We start from the raw sequence: 26659 nt of genomic DNA on the forward strand, positions 1-26659 counted from the left end.
ACTCAGAAATTGATAGTAAATTTCACAAATAATTACAAAGAAACAGCAAGTAACACATTGAATGAAATTTTGAAGTAGAAAGACTGAAATAGTATGTACCAGGAAAGAAAAAACTGTTTCATATATTCACACATACAAATATATATGTGTATGTATGTATGTGTATATATATAAAAAACAGTTAGTTCCTGTCCTTGATTCTGATTGGTCAATAGCTGTTTTTTATTCACGATAAAACACAGCTATGACCGGTTCTGTGTATCACTACACAACACCCTTAGCAACCACTCTTAGCAACGTAAACTTTTTGTTCTCAATTGATATTGTTCATTGAAGCTTACTGTATTATTTAGAAGAGTATTGTGAGAAAAAGATCAAGTGAGCGAGTTTATTACCTGCATTCAGATTTAGCATTTTCCTTCAGGTCAGTCCTATGTTCATAATAAAAAATCTTGTTTAAATGTCCGCTGCAATATCTTGTCCTTTTAACAGTTAAGGGGTTTCCCGTGACTGACAGGGCTAGTCAAAGCATTTATCAGTTGCGTCTTGTTCCGTGTTCACAACAATTCAATATAATTCAATATAATTGAATTGAATTAATTCAATATAAAAGTCTTCGCTACTAACTGACACACTCATAAAGTCTTAGCCACCATCTAATGGTGTAATAATGTAACTTCTGATACATATAGAAGCAATAAGGTACTTGAGGCTAATGCTATATCCTGAATAACTCACAGCTGAAGGCCTCTCGTACCTTATTGCTTATATATATATATATATATATATATATATATATATATATATATATATATATATATTTCCTATTTCCTTTTACAAGTCGCATAAACTGTCTGTCCATCTGTCTCTCTGTACAGGTCCTCTTCCAGCCAGTCCGACTGCTGCTGCTGTTGCTGTTGCTGCTGCTACTGCCATTTCCAGAACCCCCCTCAGTCCCAGTCCGATCAAAACCCCTCCAGCCGCTGCTGTCTCTCCTATACAGGTATAAACAATCAGGATTAATGAATGGATGGATATAGTCTTATAACCAAAACCTTAAATGACACAAGTAATTTTTATGTCAGGTTATAATATATTACAATAGTGTTTTATATATATATATATATATATATATATATATATATATATATATATATATATATATATATATATCACAGTAAAGTCAATTTTGCTGGCTGTTCAACCCCCAAATGTTTTATATATTAGATAATTATGTAATATTGTCTCTTTTTTAACACATATTTAATGAACTCCAAACAAAAAAATAAGATTGTCCTTAATAATAAGTTTTACATTAGTGCAAAAACCTTATTTAATCTTTAAACGTTCAAACTTTTGGGTCAGTAAGATTTTATATTTTAGAGAAAAGTCTCTTATTGTCACCAGGGCTGCATCTATTTGATAAAAAATACAGTAAAACAGTAATATCATAAAATTTTATTACAATTTAAAATAACTAATCAATTTTAATAATTTTTTCTAAATATAATTATTTTCAGCATTACTCCAGTCTTCAGTGTCACATGATCCTTCAGAAATCATTCTAATATGCTAATTTGGTGCTTCAGTAACATTTCTTATTATTATCAATGTTGAAAACAGTGTGCTGTTTAATATTTTGTGAAAACTGTGATGAATAGAAAGTTCAAAAGAACAGCGTTTATTTTAAATAGAAATGTTTTGTAACATTATAAATGTCTTTACTTTCACTTTTAATCAGTTTAATACATCTTTGCTGAATAAAAGTATTTATTTCTTTAACCCTTGTGCGGTCTTCGTTTGGGAAGTAACTTCGTTTGGGAAGTAGGGTCTTCGGGGTCTCCACAGACCCCAGGCAACAAAATGCAATTTTGTAACAAAATACTTGTTTTGTTTTGTTTTTTTTAAACAAATGTAATTTTATTCTGTTTATTAATGTTTTTACTCCATGTTTGTGCAGTTTTTGGAGGATTTATCATATTTTTTAAATTTATATAAATAAATTAAAAAATATTTTTTTAAATAGGTTTTTATACAAAAACAGCTTTTTATGTAAAATTCACTTTATAAAAGACCCACATTTCTAAATTTCATTCATGGGGATTACATGGATAATTTGACATGGTTTAGTGTAAGATTTTTGCCCATCTTTTGGAAAATGCAGTTATAAAAGTAAAAAAAACTATCATTTTTACCAGTAGATGGCTGCAGAGCTCCACTATTTGCTATGTGCTATTTGACTGATTGAAAGACATCTTTTCACAAGTATTCTTCAGTTGGATTCATATCTAAATATTCTGAAATCACAATTATAACAATAAAGGCTACTTCAAAGTTTTTGCTTCAAAGTTTAGTATTTTTTGTAATGAACAAAAAAACATTTTTTCAATATTGTTACATTATGATGAGACTCCACTTAGAAAATGGACAAAAGTCATCCTCAAAATCAACATTTTTGAAGAACTTATTTTTTTTTTTCAGTACAAAAAAATGCTAAACTTTGACAAAAAGTAATTTTTATTGTCTTTTATTTTCATAATTGTGATTTCATAATATTTAGATATAAATCCAGCTGAAAAATACTTGTAAAAAGATGTCTTTCAGTCAGTCAAATAACACATAGCAAATAGTGGAGCTCTGCAGCCATCTACTGGTAAAAGTGATATTTTTTTTACTTTTAAAACTGCATTTTCCAAAAGATGGGCAAAAATCTTACACTAAACCATGTCAAATTATCCATGTTATCCCCATGAATGAAAGTTAGAAATGTGGCTCTTTTATAAAGTGAATTTTACATAAGCTGTTTTTGTATAAAAAAAAACAAACATATTTATTTATTTATTTATTTATTTATTTATATAAATTTAAAATCCTCCAAAAACTGCACAAATATGAAGTAAAAACATTAATAAACAGAGTAAAATTACATTTGTTTTTTTAAAAAAAATTATTTTGTTACAAAATTACATTTTGTTGCCTGGGGTCTGTGGAGACCCCGAAGACCCTGAGTGTGACCCTTTTTTTACACTAACATAAAAACAAGATATCACTCCAATTTTTTTTCTTTGTAGATCTAGAAAGTGTTAACAACTGTACAAAGTTTCATGTCATTTGGACAAAGAGAACATTTTTTTTATTTGAGCAAACGTCGTTTGGGGTCTGTGCAGACCCCAAAGACCCTATAAGGGTTAAAAAGAAATTTACCCCGAACTTTGAATGGTGGTGTATGCGTCATAAATGTGACTAGATACATATGAAGCCATTGTATAGTAACCTCATGTTAAAAGGTAAACTGATTTTCGCCATGGGATAGATGTGTCCGTGTTTGATAGATGCATTAGGACGGATCTCTGATCACTCTAGCAGATGCTTGCATTCTTCTCTATAGGTTTTTTTTTTGACCTAACACCCCTGTCTGTCAGATGAGATCTCCAGATCTGGTGTGTGTAGAGCTGGAGTGGGGCTTTCCTTCTTTTTCTCTCCGTCCGTCCCCCGCGGATGTCCTTAGCCTTGTTGCTCTTTTTGAATAGGACACAGAAGTCTCCTCAAAATGTGCCAAAACAGGATGTTTTTGTAAGAACAGAAAAAAAAAAACAGTTTGACGTACTTTGAGTGCAAAAAGTTTGAGGCACAGAGATTTTGTTTGTTTATTTGTGGTGAATTTTAGTTTCATGTCTATGGACATGAAATCAGGCAGCTTGAGGAAAAAGTTTGAACATCCAATTTTAGATAAAACGGGTGAAAAAAATCCTTGAAGGAGGACCAGAAAATCACATTTTTGACTTGGGCCAATGAAAATTCGCCTTGCAATAGATCACAAAATCCAGACAGAAATGAAAATGAGGTTGTGAGAGAGAGAGAATACTGTGCATTCAATAGATTGTTGTTTAACAACATACTGATTGTTCAGCTTATATATAAAAGTTGTGAGTTATGAAAATTACATGATCTGAGATCTTTATACAGTGTATGCCATTGTTAAGACTGTGCATCTGTCCCTCACAGCCTCATTTTCATCTGTTAAATTCAATATGGTGTTTAACCTGACTATAAGGTCTATAAGGTCAATAAGGTCTATCACCCATAACATCATGGTGGAGAATTTTACATGGCAAGCTCAACTTCTCTAGTTCAATTTTGAGATCCATGATTGGTTATGTGGCTTTAGAATGAAATTGTAAAGATGTTGAAGTTCAGAGAAGGAGGCGGGGACTTTTAATCACCAAAATAAACAAAACCAACCAAAACAAGCGTCAGCCCCTCATGGATGACTGCTGCATATGAACATAATAAAATGCAACATAAAATCCCAATCCTGGTCCTTTCTCGTCTTCCACTGTCATCGCGCCTCCTTTTATCCTTCTGGAGCTCCTCCGTGGAACTCAGGACTGGTGTGTCGCGCACGTGTCGCTCATTAACATTCGCTCCACGAGGATCTCCGCCCGTTCTCATTCACGCCGCGGAAATATTTCGTTTTCGATTTCACATTTTAAATTTTGGTTTGTATTTTGATGTAGAGTTGATTATAGATTATATTGTGTGGACAATATAAAATAAACTCTGATCATGTGACCAAATAGGGAATTCAATATTTTCTTTATTAACTTATTTACTTTCCTGAAGGTAAAGAGTGTCAAAATTATGTCAGCATACTTTCTTTTTCTCTGTGACTGTCAGCAGCCACCGGCAGAAATAATACTGGCACTAGAAAAAATGTTTGTAACAACCCTGTCCCAAAGGATCACAGAGAAAGGAGAACAATAGATGTAACTTGCATAAGGTTTTTGAAATTGTCAATTGTGTTACACAAAGCGATAATGTTTTCCTGCAGACAACTAATGTTTTCTTGCTTAAGCACGATTGTATTTGTAAAATTGTGTTATTGGGCACAAGAAAGAGCCTTGAATTTTTCTAGAAATTATAATTACTGAGCATTTGTCTTTGCCATGGTAGGACTGTTTATCTAGTTAGGCTATGAAAAACAACAGTGCTTTTAAAAACATCAATAATTCACACCTAACTGTATTGACCACCTGAGCTCTAACATAACATCATTGAATTTATTAAAGTTGTGCTGTGAGCTAGGGCTGGGTGATATATTGTTTATTCATGATATTTTCAAATACTGTTTTAATGCCTACAGACAGTCATGAGACTAGCCTTGCAATCCTTACTTGTCTCATGAGTTGTATTTTCAGTAGTATCTGTGTTTTAAACTTAAGTAACAAAAAGGGCTTCTGATTCATTTCTTTGAGTTGAAACTGTCCGTTTCAAAGAATCATTTAAAAAATATATTTATTTTTAAAGGGTTGGTACACTCAAAAATGAACATTTCTGTCATTAATTACTTACCCTCATGTTGTTCCAAACCCGTAAGACCTTTACGCTGTAAACACAGTGCAGCACTTCTGGGTTCTATGTCAGAATGCCGACTAAGTGTTGGTCGACGCTGTTCACGTGAGCAGCACGTCGCATGCGTTTGATGCTGACGCAGGAGCCGGCCAATAATGAGCTCTGACGCTGAACCCGGAAGTGCTGCACTGTCTATACAACATAAACAGCGTAGGATAATGACATGGAAAAGAAGTTGTTCAATAATGTCGTTATTTTTGTTTGTTTTTTTGCGCACAAAAAGTATTCTCGTCACTTCATAACATTAAAGTTGAACCACTGTAGTCACATGAACTATGTCTTTACTACTTTTCTGGGCCTTGAAAGTGTAATTGCGTTTCAGTCTATCAGAGGTCAGAAAGCTCTCAGATTTTATCAAAATTCCAAAGATGAACGAAGGTCTTACGGGTTTGGAACGACATGAGGGTGAGTAATAAATGACAGAAATTTAATTTTTGGGTGAACTTTTTAACTGTGTATTGTTAAATTGGTGCATTCTGTCAGTGTTGCGATACTGTGAACTAAACTATTTAAAACATTTTACATTAATTGAAGTAAAGCTGAAATAAAATATAAATATTAGGAAACGTTAACTTCAAAAATTTAAAAATTAGGAATGTTGCCTTGGCAAATAACTATAAAAAAATAAGCTGAAGTTGAAGTAATAAAATTACTAAAACTGAAATAAAAATAAATTATTATAAATATATATATTAAAAAACTAATAATGTCAAAAGCACATAAATTGTTTAAAAACTGTAAAATATAAAAAAAAACATCTAATTCAAAATATTAAAGTACACATGAAATCAAAATTGACCTTATTTATTTTGTTAGCTCAAAATCCCAAGCCTGGTCCTTTCTCGTCTTCCACTGTCATCGCGCCTCCTTTTATCCTTCTGGAGCTCCTCCGTGGAACTCAGGACTGGTGTGTCGCGCACGTGTCGCTCATTAACATTCGCTCCACGAGGATCTCCGCCCGTTCTCATTCACACCACAGAATTTATTTTGTTAGCTCAAATTGCTAGTTTTGTGGTGAACAATTCATCCGTGCAAGTCAATCCACACAAATTGTTTGGCTTCGTAATATTTAATCAAAATCTGAAAATGCTCCTCCCCTCTGCAACGGTGCCCCTTCTGTAATGACATCAGTTTGACGGCTTGTGTTGAAAACGCGTAAACCACTCCCCTGCAACTGTTATTCTGCTATGAGCGAGAGATAGAGAGGAGGAGCGCTAAAATAAAACTCTGCCCTCTATTCAATATTCTGTTTCACTTGGAAATACGTCATAGCACTGGAGAAAAGTCGTTTGCAACTTCCGGTTCACGCGGACTTTAATACATGTATACGGAGACCCTAAAGAGACACGGTGGTGGCAAAAAAATGAGATGGGAGGAAAAACAAAAAGTCAGTGCTTTTGTTCTCTCGCAAATATGTTTCCTGTTCCCCCGAGAAACTTTGCATTGGCTTGCAAAATGTTTGCGAAAAACTTTGTGCTCACTCGCAATACTTTCTTGTTCTTCATGAGCAAACTCAAAGGTTCTCAGGGGAACGCAAACGTTTTGCAAGCGAACGCAAAGTTTCTTGAGGAAACGCAAAGTTTCTCGGGGGAACGCAAACATTTTGCAAGCGAACGCAAAGTTTCTTGAGGAAACGCAAAGTTTCTCAGGGGAACGCAAACATTTTGTGAGCAAACGTGAAGTTTCTCACGGGAACGCAAAGATTTTGTGAGCAAACGCAAAGTTTCTCAGGGAACGCAAACATTTTGCAAGTGAACACAGTTTCTTGTGGAAACGCAAATGTTCTCAGGGGAACGCAGACATTTCGTGAGCGAACACAAAGTTTCTCAGGGGAACGCAAACATTTCGTGAGCAAACGTAAATTTTCTCAGGGGAACACAAAGATTTTGAGCGAACGCAGAGTTTCTCAGGGAATGCAAAGTTTCTCTGGGGAACAAAAACATTTTGTGAGCGAACGCAAAGTTTCTCAGGGAACGCAAACATTTTGCAAGCGAACGCAAAGTTTCTTGAGGAAACGCAAAGTTTCTCGGGGGAACGCAAACATTTTGCAAGCGAACGCAAAGTTTCTTGAGGAAACGCAAAGTTTCTCAGGGGAACGCAAACATTTTGTGAGCAAACGTGAAGTTTCTCGGGGGAACGCAAAGATTTTGTGAGCAAACGCAAAGTTTCTCTGGGGAACAAAAACATTTTGTGAGCGAACGCAAAGTTTCTCAGGGGAACGCAAACATTTTGCAAGCGAACGCAAAGTTTCTTGAGGAAACGCAAAGTTTCTCAGGGGAACGCAAACATTTTGTGAGCAAACGTGAAGTTTCTCAGGGGAACGCAAAGATTTTGTGAGCAAACGCAAAGTTTCTCTGGGGAACAAAAACATTTTGCAAGCGAACGCAAAGTTTCTTGAGGAAACGCAAAGTTTCTCAGGGGAACGCAAACATTTTGCAAGCGAACGCAAAGTTTCATGAGGAAACGCAAAGTTTCTCAGGGGAACGCAAACATTTTGTGAGCAAACGCAAAGTTTCTCAGGGAACGCAAACATTTTGCAAGTGAACACAGTTTCTTGTGGAAACGCAAATGTTCTCAGGGGAACGCAGACATTTCGTGAGCGAACACAAAGTTTCTCAGGGGAACGCAAACATTTCGTGAGCAAACGTAAAGTTTCTCAGGGGAACACAAAGATTTTGAGCGAACGCAGAGTTTCTCAGGGAATGCAAAGTTTCTCTGGGGAACAAAAACATTTTGTGAGCGAACGCAAAGTTTCTCAGGGGAACGCAAACATTTTGCAAGCGAACACAAAGTTTCTTGAGGAAACGCAAAGTTTCTCAGGGGAACGCAAACATTTGTGAGCAAACGTGAAGTTTCTCGGGGGAACGCAAGATTTTGTGAGCAAACGCAAAGTTTCTCTGGGGAAAAAACATTTTGTGAGCGAACGCAAAGTTTCTCAGGGGAACGCAAACATTTTGCAAGCGAACGCAAAGTTTCTTGAGGAAACGCAAAGTTTTTCGGGGGAACGCAAACATTTTGTGAGCAAACGTGAAGTTTCTCAGGGGAACGCAAAGATTTTATGAGCAAACGCAAAGTTTCTCTGGGGAACAAAAACATTTTGCAAGCGAACGCAAAGTTTCTCGGGGGAACGCAAACATTTTGCAAGCGAACGCAAAGTTTCTTGAGGAAACGCAAAGTTTCTCAGGGGAACGCAAACATTTTGTGAGCAAACGCAAAGTTTCTCAGGGAACGCAAACATTTTGCAAGTGAACACAGTTTCTTGTGGAAACGCAAATGTTCTCAGGGGAACGCAGACATTTCGTGAGCGAACACAAAGTTTCTCAGGGGAACGCAAACATTTCGTGAGCAAATGTAAAGTTTCTCAGGGGAACACAAAGATTTTGAGCGAACGCAGAGTTTCTCAGGGAATGCAAAGTTTCTCTGGGGAACAAAAACATTTTGTGAGCAAACGCAAAGTTTCTCAGGGGAACGCAAAGATTTTGTGAGCAAACGCAAAGTTTCTCTGGGGAACAAAAACATTTTGCAAGCGAACGCAAAGTTTCTTGAGGAAACGCAAAGTTTCTCTGGGGAACAAAAACATTTTGCAAGCGAACGCAAAGTTTCTTGAGGAAACGCAAAGTTTCTTGAGGAAACGCAAAGTTTCTCGGGGGAACGCAAACATTTTGTGAGCAAACGTGAAGTTTCTCTGGGGAACGCAAAGATTTTGTGAGCAAACGCAAAGTTTCTCTGGGGAACAAAAACATTTTGCAAGCGAACGCAAAGTTTCTTGAGGAAACGCAAAGTTTCTCGGGGGAACGCAAACATTTTGCAAGTGAACGCAAAGTTTCTTGAGGAAACGCAAAGTTTCTCAGGGGAACGCAAACATTTTGTGAGCAAACGCAAAGTTTCTCAGGGAACGCAAACATTTTGCAAGTGAACACAGTTTCTTGTGGAAACGCAAATGTTCTCAGGGGAACGCAGACATTTCGTGAGCGAACACAAAGTTTCTCAGGGGAACGCAAACATTTCGTGAGCAAACGTAAAGTTTCTCAGGGGAACACAAAGATTTTGAGCGAACGCAGAGTTTCTCAGGGAATGCAAAGTTTCTCTGGGGAACAAAAACATTTTGTGAGCGAACGCAAAGTTTCTCAGGGGAACGCAAACATTTTGCAAGCGAACGCAAAGTTTCTTGAGGAAACGCAAATTTCTCGGGGAACGCAAACATTTTGCAAGCGAACGCAAAGTTTCTTGAGGAAACGCAAATGTTCTCAGGGGAACGCAAACATTTTGTGAGCAAACGTGAAGTTTCTCAGGGGAACGCAAAGATTTTGAGCGAATGCAGTTTCTCAGGGGAACGCAAACATTTTGCAAGCGAACGCAAAGTTTCTTGAGGAAACGCAAATTTTCTCGGGGAACGCAAACATTTTGCAAGCGAACGCAAAGTTTCTTGAGGAAACGCAAATTTTCTCGGGGAACGCAAACATTTTGCAAGCGAACGCAAAGTTTCTTGAGGAAACGCAAATATTCTCAGGGGAACGCAAAGATTTTGAGCGAACGCAGAGTTTCTCAGGGAACGCAAAGTTTCTCAGGGGAACGCAAACATTTTGCAAGCGAACGCAAAGTTTCTTGAGGAAACGCAAAGTTTCTCAGGGGAACGCAAACGTTTTGCAAGCGAACGCAAAGTTTCTTGAGGAAACGCAAACATTCTCAGAACACAAACGTTCTCAGGGGAATGCAAACATTTCGTGAGCGAACGCAAACATTTCGTGAACGAACACAAAGTTTCTCAGGGGAACACAAACAAGTTTCTTGGGCAAACATAAAGTTTTTCAGGGAAACGCAAACATTTTGAGGGAACACAGATTTTCTCAGGGAATGCAAAGTTTCTCAGGGAACGCAAACATTTTGCAAGTGAACACAAAGTTTCTTGTGGAAACGCAAATGTTCTCAGGGCAACGGAGACATTTTGTGAGCAAACGTAAAGTTTCTCAGGGGAACACAAAGATTTTGAGCGAACGCAGAGTTTCTCAGGGAATGCAAAGTTTCTCTGGGGAACAAAAACATTTTGTGAGCGAATGCAAAGTTTCTCAGGGGAACGCAAACATTTTGCAAGCGAACGCAAAGTTTCTTGAGGAAACGCAAATTTTCTCGGGGAACGCAAACATTTTGCAAGCGAACGCAAAGTTTCTTGAGGAAACGCAAATTTTCTCGGGGAACGCAAACATTTTGCGAGCGAACGCAAAGTTTCTTGAGGAAACGCAAATGTTCTCAGGGGAACGCAAACATTTCGTGAGCAAACGTGAAGTTTCTCAGGGGAACACAAAGATTTTGAGCGAACGCAGAGTTTCTCAGGGGAACGCAAACATTTTGCAAGCGAACGCAAAGTTTCTTGAGGAAACGCAAAGTTTCTCAGGGGAACGCAAACATTTTGTGAGCAAACGTGAAGTTTCTTGAGGAAACGCAAATGTTCTCAGGGGAACGCAAACATTTTGCAAGCGAACGCAAAGTTTCTTGAGGAAACGCAAATGTTCTCAGGGGAACGCAAACATTTTGTGAGCAAACGTGAAGTTTCTCAGGGGAACGCAAAGATTTTGTGAGCAAACGTGAAGTTTCTCAGGGGAACGCAAACATTTTGAGCGAACGCAGAGTTTCTAAGGGAATGCAAAGTTTCTCTAGGGAGCGAAAACATTTTGAAAGTGAATGTAAAGTTTCTTGAGGAAACGCAAATGTTCTCAGGGGAACGCAAAGATTTTGTGAGCAAACGTGTAGTTTCTCTAGGGAACGAAAACATTTTGCAAGCGAATGTAAAGTTTCTTGTGGAAACGCAAATGTTCTCAGGGGAACGCAAACATTTTGTGAGGGAACGCAAAGTTTCTCTGGGAAACGCAAAACATTTGCGAGAGAACGCAAAGCATTGCCGAAAAACATCTGGAAAAACATCCCTAGATTTTTTTTTTATTACTATTTTTTATAAATCTCCTTAGAAAAAAAGGCATGGTTGACATGAAGGTTCTTTCAAAATCACCCTGGTCAGCCACTTCATAGTAAATAATACTGAACAGCCCTATAGTGGCCTTATAATGTTTATGTCCCTTCCCTAATTCACAGAGACACACCATCAGCTCAGCCAAACCTCTGTCGTCAATGCTGGACAAGAGGCCGAGCTACACGGACCTGAGCATACCAGGTGGGATGACGTTACTCACACTAGAAATCTAACTCCTTGATCTTTCAGTCTTCCCTCACACCAGTTTGATCTAGTTATTCAGAGGCGAACTCAGAGTTAAAGGTCATGTGTAATCGTGCTGTACCATTTCCCTCAGGCTTAACGTTCGCAGTTAATGACCAGAGATTGTGTGCCAAGCTTTGAGAAGGAAGCAGGATATTTATTTTAGAAGAGCACAAGCTTAGTCATGCCGCATAAAGCCTTTTATTCTTTTTCATGATTGTATATGTGATTTCATGTAATCCAATAGCAGACCACCTCCTCCGGACCTCACCTGTAACGCGCCCCGGCTGCGGCCTCCAGAGGGTGACAAACATGGACACGAATAAATCCATATCGGGTATGATTAGACCTTGACTACTCGTTCTGCAACAACTAGTCAAGTACTCGACTATACAGTTACTCACTTAAAGGGATAGTACACCTAAAAATGAAAGTCTTTCATCATGTCGTTCCAAACCTGTAAGACTTTTGTTCATCTTTTGGACACAAATAAAGATATTTTTAATTCTTGTCCCTCCATTGAATGTCTAGTCACAAAAAACTCTGATGGTTCAAAACTTTCATAAAGTGATCGTAAAAAAAATCCATATACAGTTAGGTCCATATATATTTGGACACAGGCACAATTTTCATACTTTTGGCTCTGTGTGCCAACAGAATAAAATGAAAATCAAAAAAACCAAGATGCATTTGAAGAGCAGACTTTCAGCTTTAATTCAAGGGGTTGAAAAAAAAAATCAAGTAAAAGGTTCAGGAACTACGATCATTTTTATGCACAGTCCCCCCATTTTCAGGGGCTCAAATGTAATTGGACAATTGAATCAAAAGCTGTTTCATGGACAGGTGTAGGCTATTCCTTCATTATTTCTTCATCAATTAAGCAGGTAAAAGGTCTGGAGTTGATTCTAAGTGTGGTATTTGCATTTGGAATCTGTTGCTGTGAACCTACATCATGCGTTCAAAAGAGCTCTCCATGCAAGTCAAGCAGGCCATCATTAGGCTTCAAAAACAAAACAAATCCATCAGAGAGATAGCAGGAACATTAGGAGTGGCCAGATCCACAGTTTGGTACATTCTGAGAAAAAAAAGAATGCAATGGTGAGCTCAGCAACATAAAAAGGCCTGGCCGTCCACGGAAGACAACAGTAGTAGATGATCGCAGGATCCTCTCCATGGTAAAGAAAAACCCATTCACAACATCCAGCCAAGTGAAGGACACTCTCCAGGAGGTAGGCGTGTCATTGTCAAAGTCTACAATCAAGAGAAGACTTCACGAGAGCAAATACAGAGGGTTCACCACAAGGTGCAAACCATTCATAAGCCTCAAGAATAGAAAGGCCAGATTAGACTTTGCCAAAAAACATCTAAAAAAGCCTGACCAGTTCTGGAAAAGCATTCTTTGGACGGATGAAACTAAGATCAACCTGTACCAGAATGACGGGAAGAGAAAAGTATGGAGAAGGCTTGGAACAGCTCATGATCCAAAGCATACAACGTCATCTGTAAAACATGGTGGAGGCAGTGTAATGGCATGGGCATGCATGGCTTCCAGTGGCACTGGGTCACTGGTGTTTATTGATGACGTGACAGAAGACAGAAGCAGCCGGATGAATTCTAAAGTGTATAGAGATATACTGTCTGCCCAGATTAAGCCAAATGCAGCAAAGTTGATTGGACGGCATTTCACAGTACAGATGGACAATGATCCAAAACACACTGCAAAAGCAACCCAGGAGTTTTTTAAGGAAAAGAAATGGAATATTCTGCAATGGCCGAGTCACCTGATCTCAACCCAATTGAACATGCATTTCACTTGCTGAAGGCAAAACTAAAGGCAAAAAGACCCGCAAACAAACAACAACTGAAGACAGCTGCAGTTAAGGCCTGGCAAAGCATCAGAAAGGAGGAAACCCAGTCTCTGGTGATGTCCATGGGCTCCAGACTTCAGGCAGTCATTGCCTGCAAAGGATTTTCAACAAAATATTAAAAATGAACATTTTATTTAAGATTATATTCATTTGTCCAATTACATTTGAGCCCCTGAAAATGGGGGGACTGTGCATAAAAATGATTGCAGTTCCTGAACCTTTAACTTGATATTTTTTTTCAACGCTTTGAATTAAAGCTGAAAGTCTGCCCTTCAAATGCATCTTGGTTTTTTGATTTTCATTTTATTCTGGTGGCATACAGAGCCAAAAGTATGAAAATTGTGCCTGTGTCCAAATATATATGGACCTAACTGTAAATCAAATAAATGGCTTAATCCAAGATACTTGATTGCTTTATATGACGAACAGATTTAATTTGGGCTTTTATTCACATATAAACATTGATCAGCGAACACAAACAGAAGCTCAACCGTACTTGCTTGGCGCGTGAGAACAAACTTCATTGGTTTTTGCTGAAGCTCAAACGTGCTCCGTGACACATGAGAATGAACCTCATTTGTGATCTTTTTATGAACATTTTGTAGCGTCAAAGTTTTGGGTGAACAAATGGAGGGACAGAAATCTCTCAGATTTCATTAAAAATATTTTCATTTGTGTTCCAAAGATGAATGAAAGTTTTATGGATTTGGAATGACATAAGGGTGAGTAATTGATGACAGAATTTTTATGTCTGGATGAACTACCCTTTTAACAGGTATTCAAGGTATAATATTTATCATAATGTCCTTGTCAGTTTCTGGCAGAAGCAGCGATGAGTTAAAGAGAGATTTGTCAGTGACGGACACATCAATGTTGGGCTCATCATCTCCCCAGCTTTCTATGTCTTCAAACTCATCCTCCCCGACCGCCTCCGTCACACCAACCACACGAGGACGTTTACGGTAAGAGGCGGACTTTCCTTGTTTGTCTGTTTGCCTCCATTTCTTTTATGTTTCATCTCTTCTCTGGCTCTTCTTTTGTTGACTTTCTAAAAGACTCTTTCTCGCTGTCATGTTTGCCAGATGTCTCTCTGTTTCACACTCTATCTCTGTCTCTGTCTGCTCACTGCGGTGTTGACAGGCCAGTGTTTCGATAATGGATGTCATTCGTTTACCTGTCCTGAAACCTGACCGTGGGTCCACCGTGGCTTTTGAATAGGCCATTGGAAGAAGACGAATCATTCTGCACTTTCCTTTATTATCAGAGCATTTCCTTCTGGTCGTAGCATTAACTTCCTTGCTGGAAAAATCCAGCTAGAACCGACTTCTGATGGTAGCTGGTTTATCTCAAGTGCTGGCTGGTTGAAACTGGACATTTGTGCATGGAGGCAAAATATGAATGTTTAATTATTTAAATATTTAATTAATAATATAATATAATATAATATTTATTTATTTTTGTTATGTATATATTATAATTAATATTTTTGTTGCTTTATTATTTTTATATAGTGTCAATTAAATCCAAATCAAGTGAAAGGGTTGAAACTAGACATTTATGCTTGAGGAAAAAAGTTTTATTTTTCATTTTATCTTTTATTATTATTATTATTATTATTATTATTATATAGTGTCATATCTGACCTAAAGATGGAGTCATTAAAGGTTGTGTGCCATTTATTGTCAATTAGCTAATTACTGCAAATTTTAAAATAATTACACACTTCAGGTCAGTGAGTTGGCATTTCTGTGTGCCTTTCTTTCATATTATAAACCTTTATAATTGCTTCCTTCTTTGAGTCAGGTTATCTGTTTTACAATACAGAATCATTGATCAATTTATAAATCATTACAGTGCCAGAAAGATCTTAAGAAAGTTGGGGCATCTATCAGGTCAATGCAGCTTGGTAGAATTTCCACTCAAAAAATTGAAGGATCATTTTTGCTATTAAAGTTGAGTGTAATACAAAGGAACTGTGCTGTTAAGGTGATTGATGTCTTTCCAGAGAGGAAAGGAAGGACCCTCTGTCTGCATTAGCCAGGGAATATGGAGGATCCAAGAGGAACGCTCTGCTCAGGTGGTGCCAGAAGAAGACTGAGGGTTATCAGGTACATGTTCTTTTTGTATCTACATTTCTTTGAGTCACTTGGGATATTAATAGTCATGCACAATATATATTGATGACCATACTGGTATGAGCTAATTTTAGCTTCTTTTTTAATATTGGTCTGATTAGGCAAATATTAGACATGTTATTATAAAATGAATAAATATCTGTATTTATACGATTGATCATCATATTGGTTGTCAGTCATAACATGAAATTATATATGTACCCCTATTAATAATATACGGTATATTGGCCTGAGATGAACAAACAAAACTCTCTCTCTCTCACACACACACACACACACACACACACACACACAGGTTTGTTTTGCTATCAAAGTGAGGACATTCCATAGGCGTAATGGTTTTTATACTGTACAAACTGTACATTCTATCCCCCTACACTACCCCTAAACCTACCCATCACAGAAAACATTATGCATTTTTATATTTTTAATAAAACATTGTTTAGTATGTTTTTAAGGCTATTTCAAATATGAGGACTCATGAAATGTCCTCATATTTCATGTTTACGTCATAATACCAGTGTAATACCCATGTCATTATACAAATTCGGCCTCATAAATCACGAAAACACGTATGTACACACACACACTCACACACAAGTGATGACCACAAATTGGAGAGCAGTGTATATGCACTACCATCCAAAAAGTTTGGGGTCAGTACGGATTTTATTTTATTTTATTTTTTATTTTATTTTTTTATCATATGAAATGAAATGAATACTTCTATTCAGCAAAGATGCATTCAATTTTTAAATGTAACCGACATTGTCACAAAAATGAATGTTTCAAATGCTGTTTTTTCTTTATGATCTTTCTATTTATAAAAGAATCCTAAAAAAATCAGTTTCAACAAAAATATTAACCTGCACAACTGTTTTCAACATTGATAATAATAAGAAGAAATGTTTCTTGAGCACCAAATCAGCATATTAGAATGATTTCTGAAGGATCATGTGACACGGAAGAATGAAGAATTCGCAGAAATAAATGACATTTTAAAATGTATTAAAATAGAAAACTTCTAAAAGTTTTAAAAGTTGTAATAATACTTCACAATATTACTGTTTTTACTGTATTTTTGATTAAATAAGTGCAGCCTTAGTGAGCATTAGAGAATTTCAAAATTAAAAAACAAAAATTATGAATGATATGTATGAATGATAATGTATGCACACAGACACACAGGTTTGTTTTGCTATCAAAGTGAGGACATTCCATAGGCGTAATGTTTTTTTTACTGTACAAACTGTACATTCTATCCCCCTACACTACCCCTAAACCTACCCATCACAGAAAGCATTATGCATTTTTACATTTTTTTTTTTTTAATAAAACATTGTTTAGTATGTTTTTAAAGCTCATGAAATGTCCTAATATTTCATGTTTGCGTCATAATACCAGTGTAATACTATGGAAGAGGATTAGGGCCAAGCAATAATAAAAAAATAAAACCATCTCGAGATTAAAGTTGTTAAATTTCGAGAAAAAAGTCGAGATAAAATGTTCAGAATAAAAATTGTTCTCATAATTTAACGACTTTTTTTCTCGTAATTTTATGACGTTATTCTCAACATTTTATCTCGACTTTTTTTCTCGAAATTTAACGACTTTTTTCTCATAATTTAACAAATTTGTTCTCATAATCTAACGACTTTTTTCTCGTAATTTAACGAGTTTTTTCTCGTAATTTAACAAGTTTATTCTCAACATTTTATCTCGACTTTTTTCTCGAAATTCAACGAGTTTTTTCTCGTAATTTAACGAGTTTATTCTCAACATTTTATCTCGACTTTTTTCTCGAAATTCAACTAGTTTTTTCTCGTAATTTAACAAGTTTATTCTCAACATTTTATTTCGACTTTTTTCTCTAAATTTAACAAGTTTTTTCTCGAAATTTAACAACTTTAATCTCGGGATGGTTTTATTTTTTTATTATTGCTTGGCCCTAATCCTCTTCTGTAGTAATACCCATGTCATTATAGAAATTTGTGTCCTCATAAATCATAAAAACAAGCACACACACATACACACACACACACATACAGTGCCAAAGATATTCACTTGTGAAATGGTGAAAGTGCTTCAAAATGCAGTTTAATATAGGCCTTTACATACTTTTTTTTTTTTTTCTGACCTTTTTGCACATTAGAGTTTTCAAAACTCCAAACTTTGTTTATAAATTTTTGAAAATATTAATGTGGTCTCATCTTGTTAAACAATTGAAATAGTTTCATTATTTCAATATAGCTTAAACTTCTTCAATTCACTTGCCAATTTCACAGTTATCAGCATTCAGGTATTCTTGTTTTAGTGCGTTTGATTTTTAAACAGAACGTGACCATGCATAATCCACAAATTTGTCTTCTATCACAATGACTCTTCTGCCGTCAAGCATACAAATTGTTTACCATTCAGAGAGGGTTTTGGACCATGATGTTACCATGGTTTCCCTCAAGCCAGGAAGTGTGCTACATTTCTCCTGCTTCATGTCGCAAACAGAAAACCTCTCAGCCAATCAGAGCATAGAACCCTTGTGGGCACAGATTTGTGATTTTGATGACCTTGTGATTTAAAGTTGTGTTTTTTATTTTTATTTTATAGATTCTGAAATTTGCGGTTTGGATTTTTTGTTCATTTTATCGCCTCAGTACAAATACAACTTTCTCCTTTTCAGTTTTGGTAGTTCTTTTTGACACCATACTCCCATAACCCAACAGTCTCTGTCTCCTCCTTTCTCTCTACATCTTTGTCTGTCTCTCTGTAAGCGTGCGTGTGATTGATGGTTATGTCCAGTAGTGGATAAAAGCCATTTTTCACTACAACTCTAATGTGTTCATTACAAGCGGCCTGGCTTTACTTGGAGTGCACTTTTTGCAGAGAGCGCAGCGAGCGGGCGGGCTTCTGTTTCTCTGTTTTCAATGTGATTAGCCTAATGCTCTCTCCCCTGGGCCTTCCTGTTTTTGCACAGAAGACCTCTTTTCATTAGCTGCTCACTTTGAACACTCGCACACAAACGAGAGAGGACACGGAAAGGATGTCTTGATGTCTTCGTAACCCTGTCTCTTCACACAGTTTTGTTGTGCTGACGTTTGTTTGGCTGCAAACAACATGGCTTGAGTTTGTACACATAACTGGCTACAATGGGATTTAAAGGGATAGTTCACCCAAAATTCTTGTTCCAAAAGTTGTTCTAAACCTATATGAAGATCTGTAACACAAAAGAAGATATTTTGAAGAATGTTGGTAATCAAACAGTTGATGGACCTCATTGACTTCCATAGTATAGAAGAAAAATGTCAATGAGGTCCATCAATTGTTTGATTACCGACATTCTTCAAAATATCTTCTTTTGTGCTCAGCAGAAGAAAGAACTTCATGCAGGTTTAGATGAACTTTAAGGTGAGTAAATGATGACAGAATTTTCATTTTTGGGTGAACTTTTGCTTTAAGGAATCTACAGTAAAAGTGAAAACAAAACTGACCTTTATTTACTTCCTCAGTACATGTTCCTGGTCTTATTGTATTTATGAAGTCAGTTACTCTCAAGTTCACACATGTGTTTTAGGAGAGTAACCAGAGGTGTATTTCATCACTTGCATTTGACACTTACATTTAATATATTTTAAAGGTGCCCTAGATTCAAAAATTGAATTTACCTTGGCATAGTTAAATAACAAGAGTTCAGTACATGGAAATGACATACAGTGAATCTCAAACTCCATTGTTTCCTCCTTCTTATATAAATCTCATTTATTTAAAAGACCTCCGAAGAACAGGCGAATCTCAACATAACACCGACTGTTACGTAACAGTCGGGGTGTACGCCCCCAATATTTGCATATGCCAGCCCATGTTCCCAACATGGGATTACACGTCTGGATGTGCACAGCTGAATCATCAGACTAGGTAAGCAAGCAAGGACAATAGCGAAAAATGGCAGATGGAGCAATAATAACTGACATGATTCATGATATCATGATATTTTTAGTGATATTTGTAAATTGTCTTTCTAAATGTTTCGTTAGCATGTTGCTAATGTACTGTTAAATGTGATTAAAGTTACCATTGTTTCTTACTGTATTCACAGAGACAAGAGCCGTCGCTATTTTCATTTTTAAACACTTGCAGTCTGTATAATTCATAAACACAACTTCATTCTTTATAAATCTCTCCAACAGTGTGTAATGTTAGCTTTAGCCACAGAGCACTATATCAAACTCATTCAGAATCAAATGTAAACATCAAAATAAACACTGTACTTACGCGATTAGACATACTGCATGATGAACACTTTGTAAAGATCCATTTTGAGGGTTATATTAGCTGTGTGAACTTTTTTTATGTTGTTTAAGGCAAGCGCGAGCTCTTGGGGCGTGGAGCACAAGATTTAAAGGGCCACACACCCTGAATCGGCCCCAAAATAGGCAGTTAAAAAAATGAATTTAAAAAACATCTATGGGGTATTTTGAGCTGAAACTTCACAGACACATTCAGGGGACATCTTAGACTTATATTACATCTTTTTTTTTTTTAAAAAGTTCTAGGGCACCTTTAAAAAGTACTTTATACCTGTGATATCAAAGCTGAATTTTCAGCATCATTGCCCCAGTCTTTATTGTCACATGATCCTTCATAAATCATTCTAATATGTTGATTTGCTGCTCAAGAAATATTTCTTATTATCATCACAGTTGAAAACAGTTGTGCTGCTTAATATATATGTTGGAACCATGATTTTTTTTCCCCCAGGATTATTTAATATATAGAAAGTTCAAAAGAACAGGATTTATTTGAAATAGTGACTTTTTATAAATATCTTCACTGTCACTTTTGATAAATTAACCCAAGTTGTATAAATTAACCTAGATTAATAAATGTGGTAAAAGTACTTTCCATTGTTATCGTTGTCATTATACCTAATGCAACTAATGTTAACAAATGTTAACAAATTTATCCTTATGGTAAAGTGTTACTATTTCTTTTATGTTTTTTAATTTATATTTTGATATTTAAATACAATGATGTTCATACATCTTTGATTGTAGCTTAAATGTCCAGATAGTTTATAGTGACACTGTATAATAACTAAAGCCAGTGTCTTTTTATGTTGGTGGTCAGTGTGCTATCACAGATCTCTGGATAAAAAGCAGAGCATCATTATCAGTGTGAGACCACTTTGGTGCTCCACAGGCCTTGGTCTCTTCCTCCCTCTCATGATGAGCTCATCACTTCCTTCCAATCCGCTCTCTATGGGTTACCAGAAAGTCGAGCGTGCTCTCTGCCAATTTACGCCATCCCTTAGCACGGTTACACTGGCCTGCCACATCTGATAAAGGTTGTTACTCTTTCTTTACAATCTAGGGTCCGTTTTTGCTAGAGGAAGTGGGTGATAGTCTAATCTGAAAGGGTGCTTTTGTTTCTTTTGGGAACTCTTGAATACACATCAAATGAACGGGTGAACAAATATCAGTTCCAGTAAATTGCCACCGTACATCCTACGCATTTCATTCTGGATTCCAGATATAACAAACAAGACAAAGGATTAAAAAACTGAAATAATACAAAAAAACACTAGTTAGTGATACTTGCTAGCCTTGCTTTATTGTAACTCTTTACCTTAATTATTGCACCTGCATTACCATTCAAATGTTTTTTTTTTTTTTTTTTTTTTTTTAAGTCTGTTATGTTCATCAAGGATGCAAAAATGCAGTAAAAATGGTAATACTGAGAAATGTTATTACGATTTAAAATAACCGTTTTCTATTGGAATATTTTAAAATATAAGTTATTCCTGTGATGCAAAGCTGAATTTTCAGCATCATTACTCCAGTCTTCAGTGTCACATGATCCTTTAGAAATCATTCTAATATGCTGATTTGCTGTTGGGATTATTATTCTTATTATTATTATTTGTAAATCTTATGAAAAAATGTTCAAATAAAACATTTAAAGATTAATGACAAATTATAGTTAGTAGGTAAACTAAGGTTATACTGGCAAGGCACTATAATTGACTACTCAGGAAAAAAAATAGATAGATTAAATGAAGGGAAAAAAAGGTCACACTTGATGCAAAAACTTGAGAGATTGAGATCCAGGCTGATGATAATGTTGATGAAAAAATATTTATTCATTACAATTAAATTTAGCCTCACACGCAAACTTTAATCGATAATGAAAATATTTAATAAAACCAAAAGGTAAAATAACCATCATAAAGGAGTAGTCAATAGTTAAAGGATTAGTCCACTTTTAAATAAACTTTTCCTGATAATTTACTCACCCCCATGTCATCCAAGATGTCCATGTCTTTCTTTCTTCAGTCGAAAAGAAATGAAGGTTTTTGATGAAAACATTCCAGGATTTTTTTCCATATAGTGGACTTCAATGGGCACCAAACAGTTGGAGGTCAAAATTAGTTTCACTGCAGATTCAAATTGTTCTACACGATCCCAGATGAGAAATAAGGGTCTTATCTAGTGAAACCATCGCTCATTTTCTGAAAAAAATTGAAAGTTTTAACCATAAATGCTCATCTTGAACTAGCTCTCTTCTTCTTCTCTATTAGAATTCCGGCAGTGTAGACACTGGTCAAAGTTTGAACTAATTTTTATATGCAATATGCTAGTTCAATAGTATATAACAATTAGTTCAAACTTTGGCCTGTGGAGGGCAGTAATACACTTAGCAGCGTCTACACTGCCGGAATTCTAATAGAGAAGAAGAAGAAGAGAGCTAGTTCAAGATGAGCATTTCTGGTTAATATGTATAATTTTTTTTTTTTTTGAAAATTAGTGATTGTTTCACTAGATAAGACCCTTATTTCTCGACTGGGATCGTGTAGAACAATTTGAAGCTGCAGTGAAACTAATTTTGACCTTCAACTGTTTGGTGCCCATTGAAGTCCACTATATGGAAAAAAATCCTTGAATGTTTTCATCAAAAACTTTAATTTCTTTTCAACTGAAGAAAGAAAGATATGGACATCTTGGATGACATGGGGGTAAGTAAATTATCAGGAAAAGTTTATTTAAAAGTGGACTAATCCTTTAATAATAAATTTAGAGTATTGTAAAATCCAGAGTATTGTATCTAATAGATGAAGATCAAAAAAGAATTAAAACATTTGCAGATAAGAGAGAAGAAGCAGAAGCCCAGGAGAGCAAAGGAGGGAAAAAGCTAAATTATCAACAACTCAGTCCATATTATACCATAAGCATACAAGGAAATTCCCAACCCACTCAATCTGATGTTTTTTTGTTAAAATAAAGGTTAAATGATTTCACCCATTACGTCATCGACTGGTCCAGTGTCAAAAATAGTTGTTTTAACCCTTAGGGAATTTTGCAAATCTTACACTGTTAAATGTCAGCAGGAATAATAACAGACATATTTTGATCGAATTCAAATGAGTACAAACGTGTCAGCGTGACCTGTCACATCGGAACACTTGAAGAACAATTGAACAAGCATACATACTCTTAAATATAAAATAAGAATAACCATAAGGGTACAATAACAAGTAAATACTTGAAAATATGATGAGAATTAACATATATATATATATATATATATATAAGTAGAAGTACATAAATATATGAAATCAAAAGTAAAACTGATCAATCATAAGCCATAAACGATTAACATAAATATTAATAAAAATGCATGAATATTAATATTGACCATTTGGATCCACCAACACCACACTTTATATTAGGTGTCCTTATGTAATTATAGACATTAACTAAAGCTGTAGATACATGCAGGTATTTTTAAAAAAATATAAGTACAATGTAAAAACAAATAAATAAATGATTAATTTGAATGATTAATGATTAATTAAATGTTACTACATAGTAGTTAAAGACACCTAACATAAAGTGAAAATAATCAATAGATTAATCTATAAAAGAATCGATAGATTAACCGATCATCAAAATAAATTATTTATTTATTTATTTTGTGGCGGGGCCAGCTCCAGAACACCAAACAGACGTGTGCTTTGGCTCTTTTTTCTGAGGCTGCCCATTAAGGCTTTCTCAAGCCAACATCAAAGATTGTTTACGAACTTTAGCTTCTAGTTCATATTATTATCCATTTTGAAAATAGATGTGCTGCTTAATGTTTTTGTGGATACTGTAATTCACTTCAGGATTCTTTGATGAATAGAAAGTTCAAAAGAACATCATAATAGAAAGAAATAGAATATTTTTTGTAACAATGTAAAGGTCTCTGTTGTCACTTTTGATCAATTTAAAGGGTTAGTTCACCCAAAAATGAAAATTCTGTCATTAATTACTCACCTTCATGTCGTTCTACACCTGTAAGACCTTTGTTCATCTTCAGAACACAAATTAAGATATTTTTGATGAAATCTGATGGCTCAGTGAGGCCTCTATTGAGAGCAAAGCCACTGAACTTCTTAAGATCCATAAAGGTACTAAAAAATTATTTAAAACAGTTCATGTGACTACAGTGGTTCAACCTTAATATTATAAAGCGACAATAATACTTTTTTGTGCGCCAAAAAAAACAAAATAGCGACTTTTCAATAATATCTAGTGATGGCTGATTTCAAAACACTGCTTCAGAGCTTTACGAATCGAATCAGTGGTTTGGAGCACAAAAGTCACATGATTTCAGCAGTTTAGCCGTTTGATAGGAGAACCGAATCACTGATTTGAAACAAAAGATTCATAAAGCTCAGAAGCAGTGTTTTGAAATCAGCCATCACGAGATGAAAAGTCGTTATTTCGTTTTTTTGGCGTACAAAAAGTATTCTCGTCGCTTTATAATATTAAGGTTGAACCATTGTATTCACATGAACTGTTTTAAATATGTTTTTAGTACCTTTATGGATCTTGAGCGTTTTAGTGGCTTTGCTCTCAATGGAGGCCTCACTGAGCCATCGGATTTCATCAAAAATATCTTAATTTGTGTTCTGAAGATGATCGAAGGTCTTACGGGTTTGGAACGACATGAGGATGATTTATAAATGACATTATTTTCATTTTTGGGTGAACTAACCCTTTAATGATTCCTTGCTGAACAAAAGTATTAAAAAAAAATATCTTATTGACTTTTGAACAGTAGTGTATATTATGTGAATGAAACACGTGAGAGCTGTAGATCTGAAAAGGAGAGCAATAGTTGTACAAATGCTGACGCAAATAATGAACGCAAACCCTCTTTCCCGGTCACAACAAAACCATAAATGTCCTGCAATCAGTCGAATGGCTTCTTCCGTGTATGGATTAAAGCATGTGTGAAGTATGTTGATGTAGATAAGCAGGGCTGTTGAACAAATACTTCAGCATGAGGCGAGACTGTCAGTCTGTGAATGTGAATAAGTATGGCAAGCCGTTTTGACTTTTATTCATTCTCAAGATATGAATTCTTGATATCAACAATTCAATTTTCACTAGTTAAAATGCTAATTCTTGATATCAAGAATTATATTTCCACTAGTATAAACTAGAATTCTTGATATCTGTAATTGTATTTTCACTAGTGAAATGTCACCATAGGCTGCCATTCAAATTCAATTGTTGATATCAAGAACTGATTTCTTACTAGTTGAAATTCCAATTTCACATATCAGAAATACAATTCTTACTAGTAAAAATAATAATCTTTGATATCAATAATTCAGTTGTCACTAGTTGAAATGTCAGTTCTTGATATCAAAAATTGAATTGGTACTAGTAAAAATGTTAATTTTTGATATCAATAATTTGATTTTCACTAGTGACAATGTTAGTTTCTGATATCATGAATGTGATTGTTAGTAGTAAGAAAGCTATTTTAGATATCTGAAATGATATTGATATCAGAAATACATTTTCAGATATCAAAAATGAACATTTTTACTAGTAGCAATTCAATTGTTGATATCAAGAACTGACATTCCAACGCTGGTCTCAGTGAATGTGAATACATTGGCCTGTGAATAAGTAAGTGAACGCTGATCTCTGAACAGCATGAAAGTTACTTTTTGTGAAAGTGTCTGATAAAATATTTGGTTGCATAACAGTTTACCCAGAATACATTTCACTCATGTATATCCAAGTGTACCGGCTTCTCGAACAAGAAAAACATGATTTTGTCCATTGAAAATTGATTTAATGGTTGTGGTTTGCTATTGCTGTGATGTCATGTGAGTGACAGGTTGTCCCGCCCACGCGCCAGTAAACGCATAATCAGAGAAAAGATGTTACTCCACAAGGAGGGGATGTTACTTTTAATTTAAAGATTACGGGGGCACGTGAATTAAAAAAAATGATGTGCACAGTTAAATCATTTATAATAAATACTGCCATAAAATATCCATAAAAATGTCCATTTTGATTTCATGGTGATTTTAAACATTGTAAAATGTACATTCTCAGTAATATGGTCTTATCGGTGGCTGGATGCACTCAAAAATATTTACTAAACAAACAATGTAATGCTTAAGTGTAATGTAACAAATGTAGCAAGGTAAGGTTTTTGGTCAACATACACTTTGTTGAATCTGCACATCTCCAAATAAGGGAGGTGTGTTTTAACTGTATGAAAAGCAGTGTTTGCCAATGTTTCTGTAAACATTGAAAAAAGACATTATTTGTGACGAGATTTACAGTTATGGCTCTTAACTACAACCATAATGTCACAGGAACACCGAAAGATTCACTGCTTCATCAGTCCCTCTGAATCATGCACCCAATCCCCTCAGTTCATCTACTGAAATTGTAATTATTGATCTTTCTCTCCCCCTCCACACAAACACAGAACATTGACATCACCAACTTCAGCAGCAGCTGGAATGATGGGCTCGCTTTCTGTGCCATTCTTCACACCTATCTACCAGCACATATCCCTTACCACGAGCTCAGCAGCCAGGACAAGGTCTGTACGCGCATACACATAAGATGGGTGAATTCAGGTCAGTCGGACCACTTTTGTCCTAATGTGGCCCAATTTTCCTGAATTCACTCTATATGTTGTGTTCTTCAATACCATTTAGCATAAAAAATTCATTTATTGACATCTAT

At 35.7% G+C, this 26659-nt stretch overlaps 1 protein-coding gene across 3 annotated transcripts in view; it reads left to right on the top strand.

Annotated features, from left to right (window-relative positions):
- specc1lb (sperm antigen with calponin homology and coiled-coil domains 1-like b) overlaps window positions 1-26659 on the top strand; it is a 45926-nt gene that overhangs the window by 14518 nt on the left and 4749 nt on the right. For 2 of the 3 annotated variants that reach the window (XM_048165557.1, XM_048165555.1), the window contains exons 9-14: window positions 879-1003; window positions 11500-11578; window positions 11868-11957; window positions 14303-14450; window positions 15494-15596; window positions 26397-26513. In XM_048165557.1, the coding sequence (XP_048021514.1) occupies window positions 879-1003; window positions 11500-11578; window positions 11868-11957; window positions 14303-14450; window positions 15494-15596; window positions 26397-26513 (662 nt within the window). The remainder of the gene's footprint in view (window positions 1-878; window positions 1004-11499; window positions 11579-11867; window positions 11958-14302; window positions 14451-15493; window positions 15597-26396; window positions 26514-26659) is intronic. The other variant, XM_048165556.1, reaches the window with a different exon arrangement.

The sequence above is a fragment of the Megalobrama amblycephala genome, linkage group LG18 (assembly GCF_018812025.1).
Source record: "Megalobrama amblycephala isolate DHTTF-2021 linkage group LG18, ASM1881202v1, whole genome shotgun sequence".
Lineage (NCBI taxonomy): Eukaryota > Metazoa > Chordata > Actinopteri > Cypriniformes > Xenocyprididae > Megalobrama > Megalobrama amblycephala.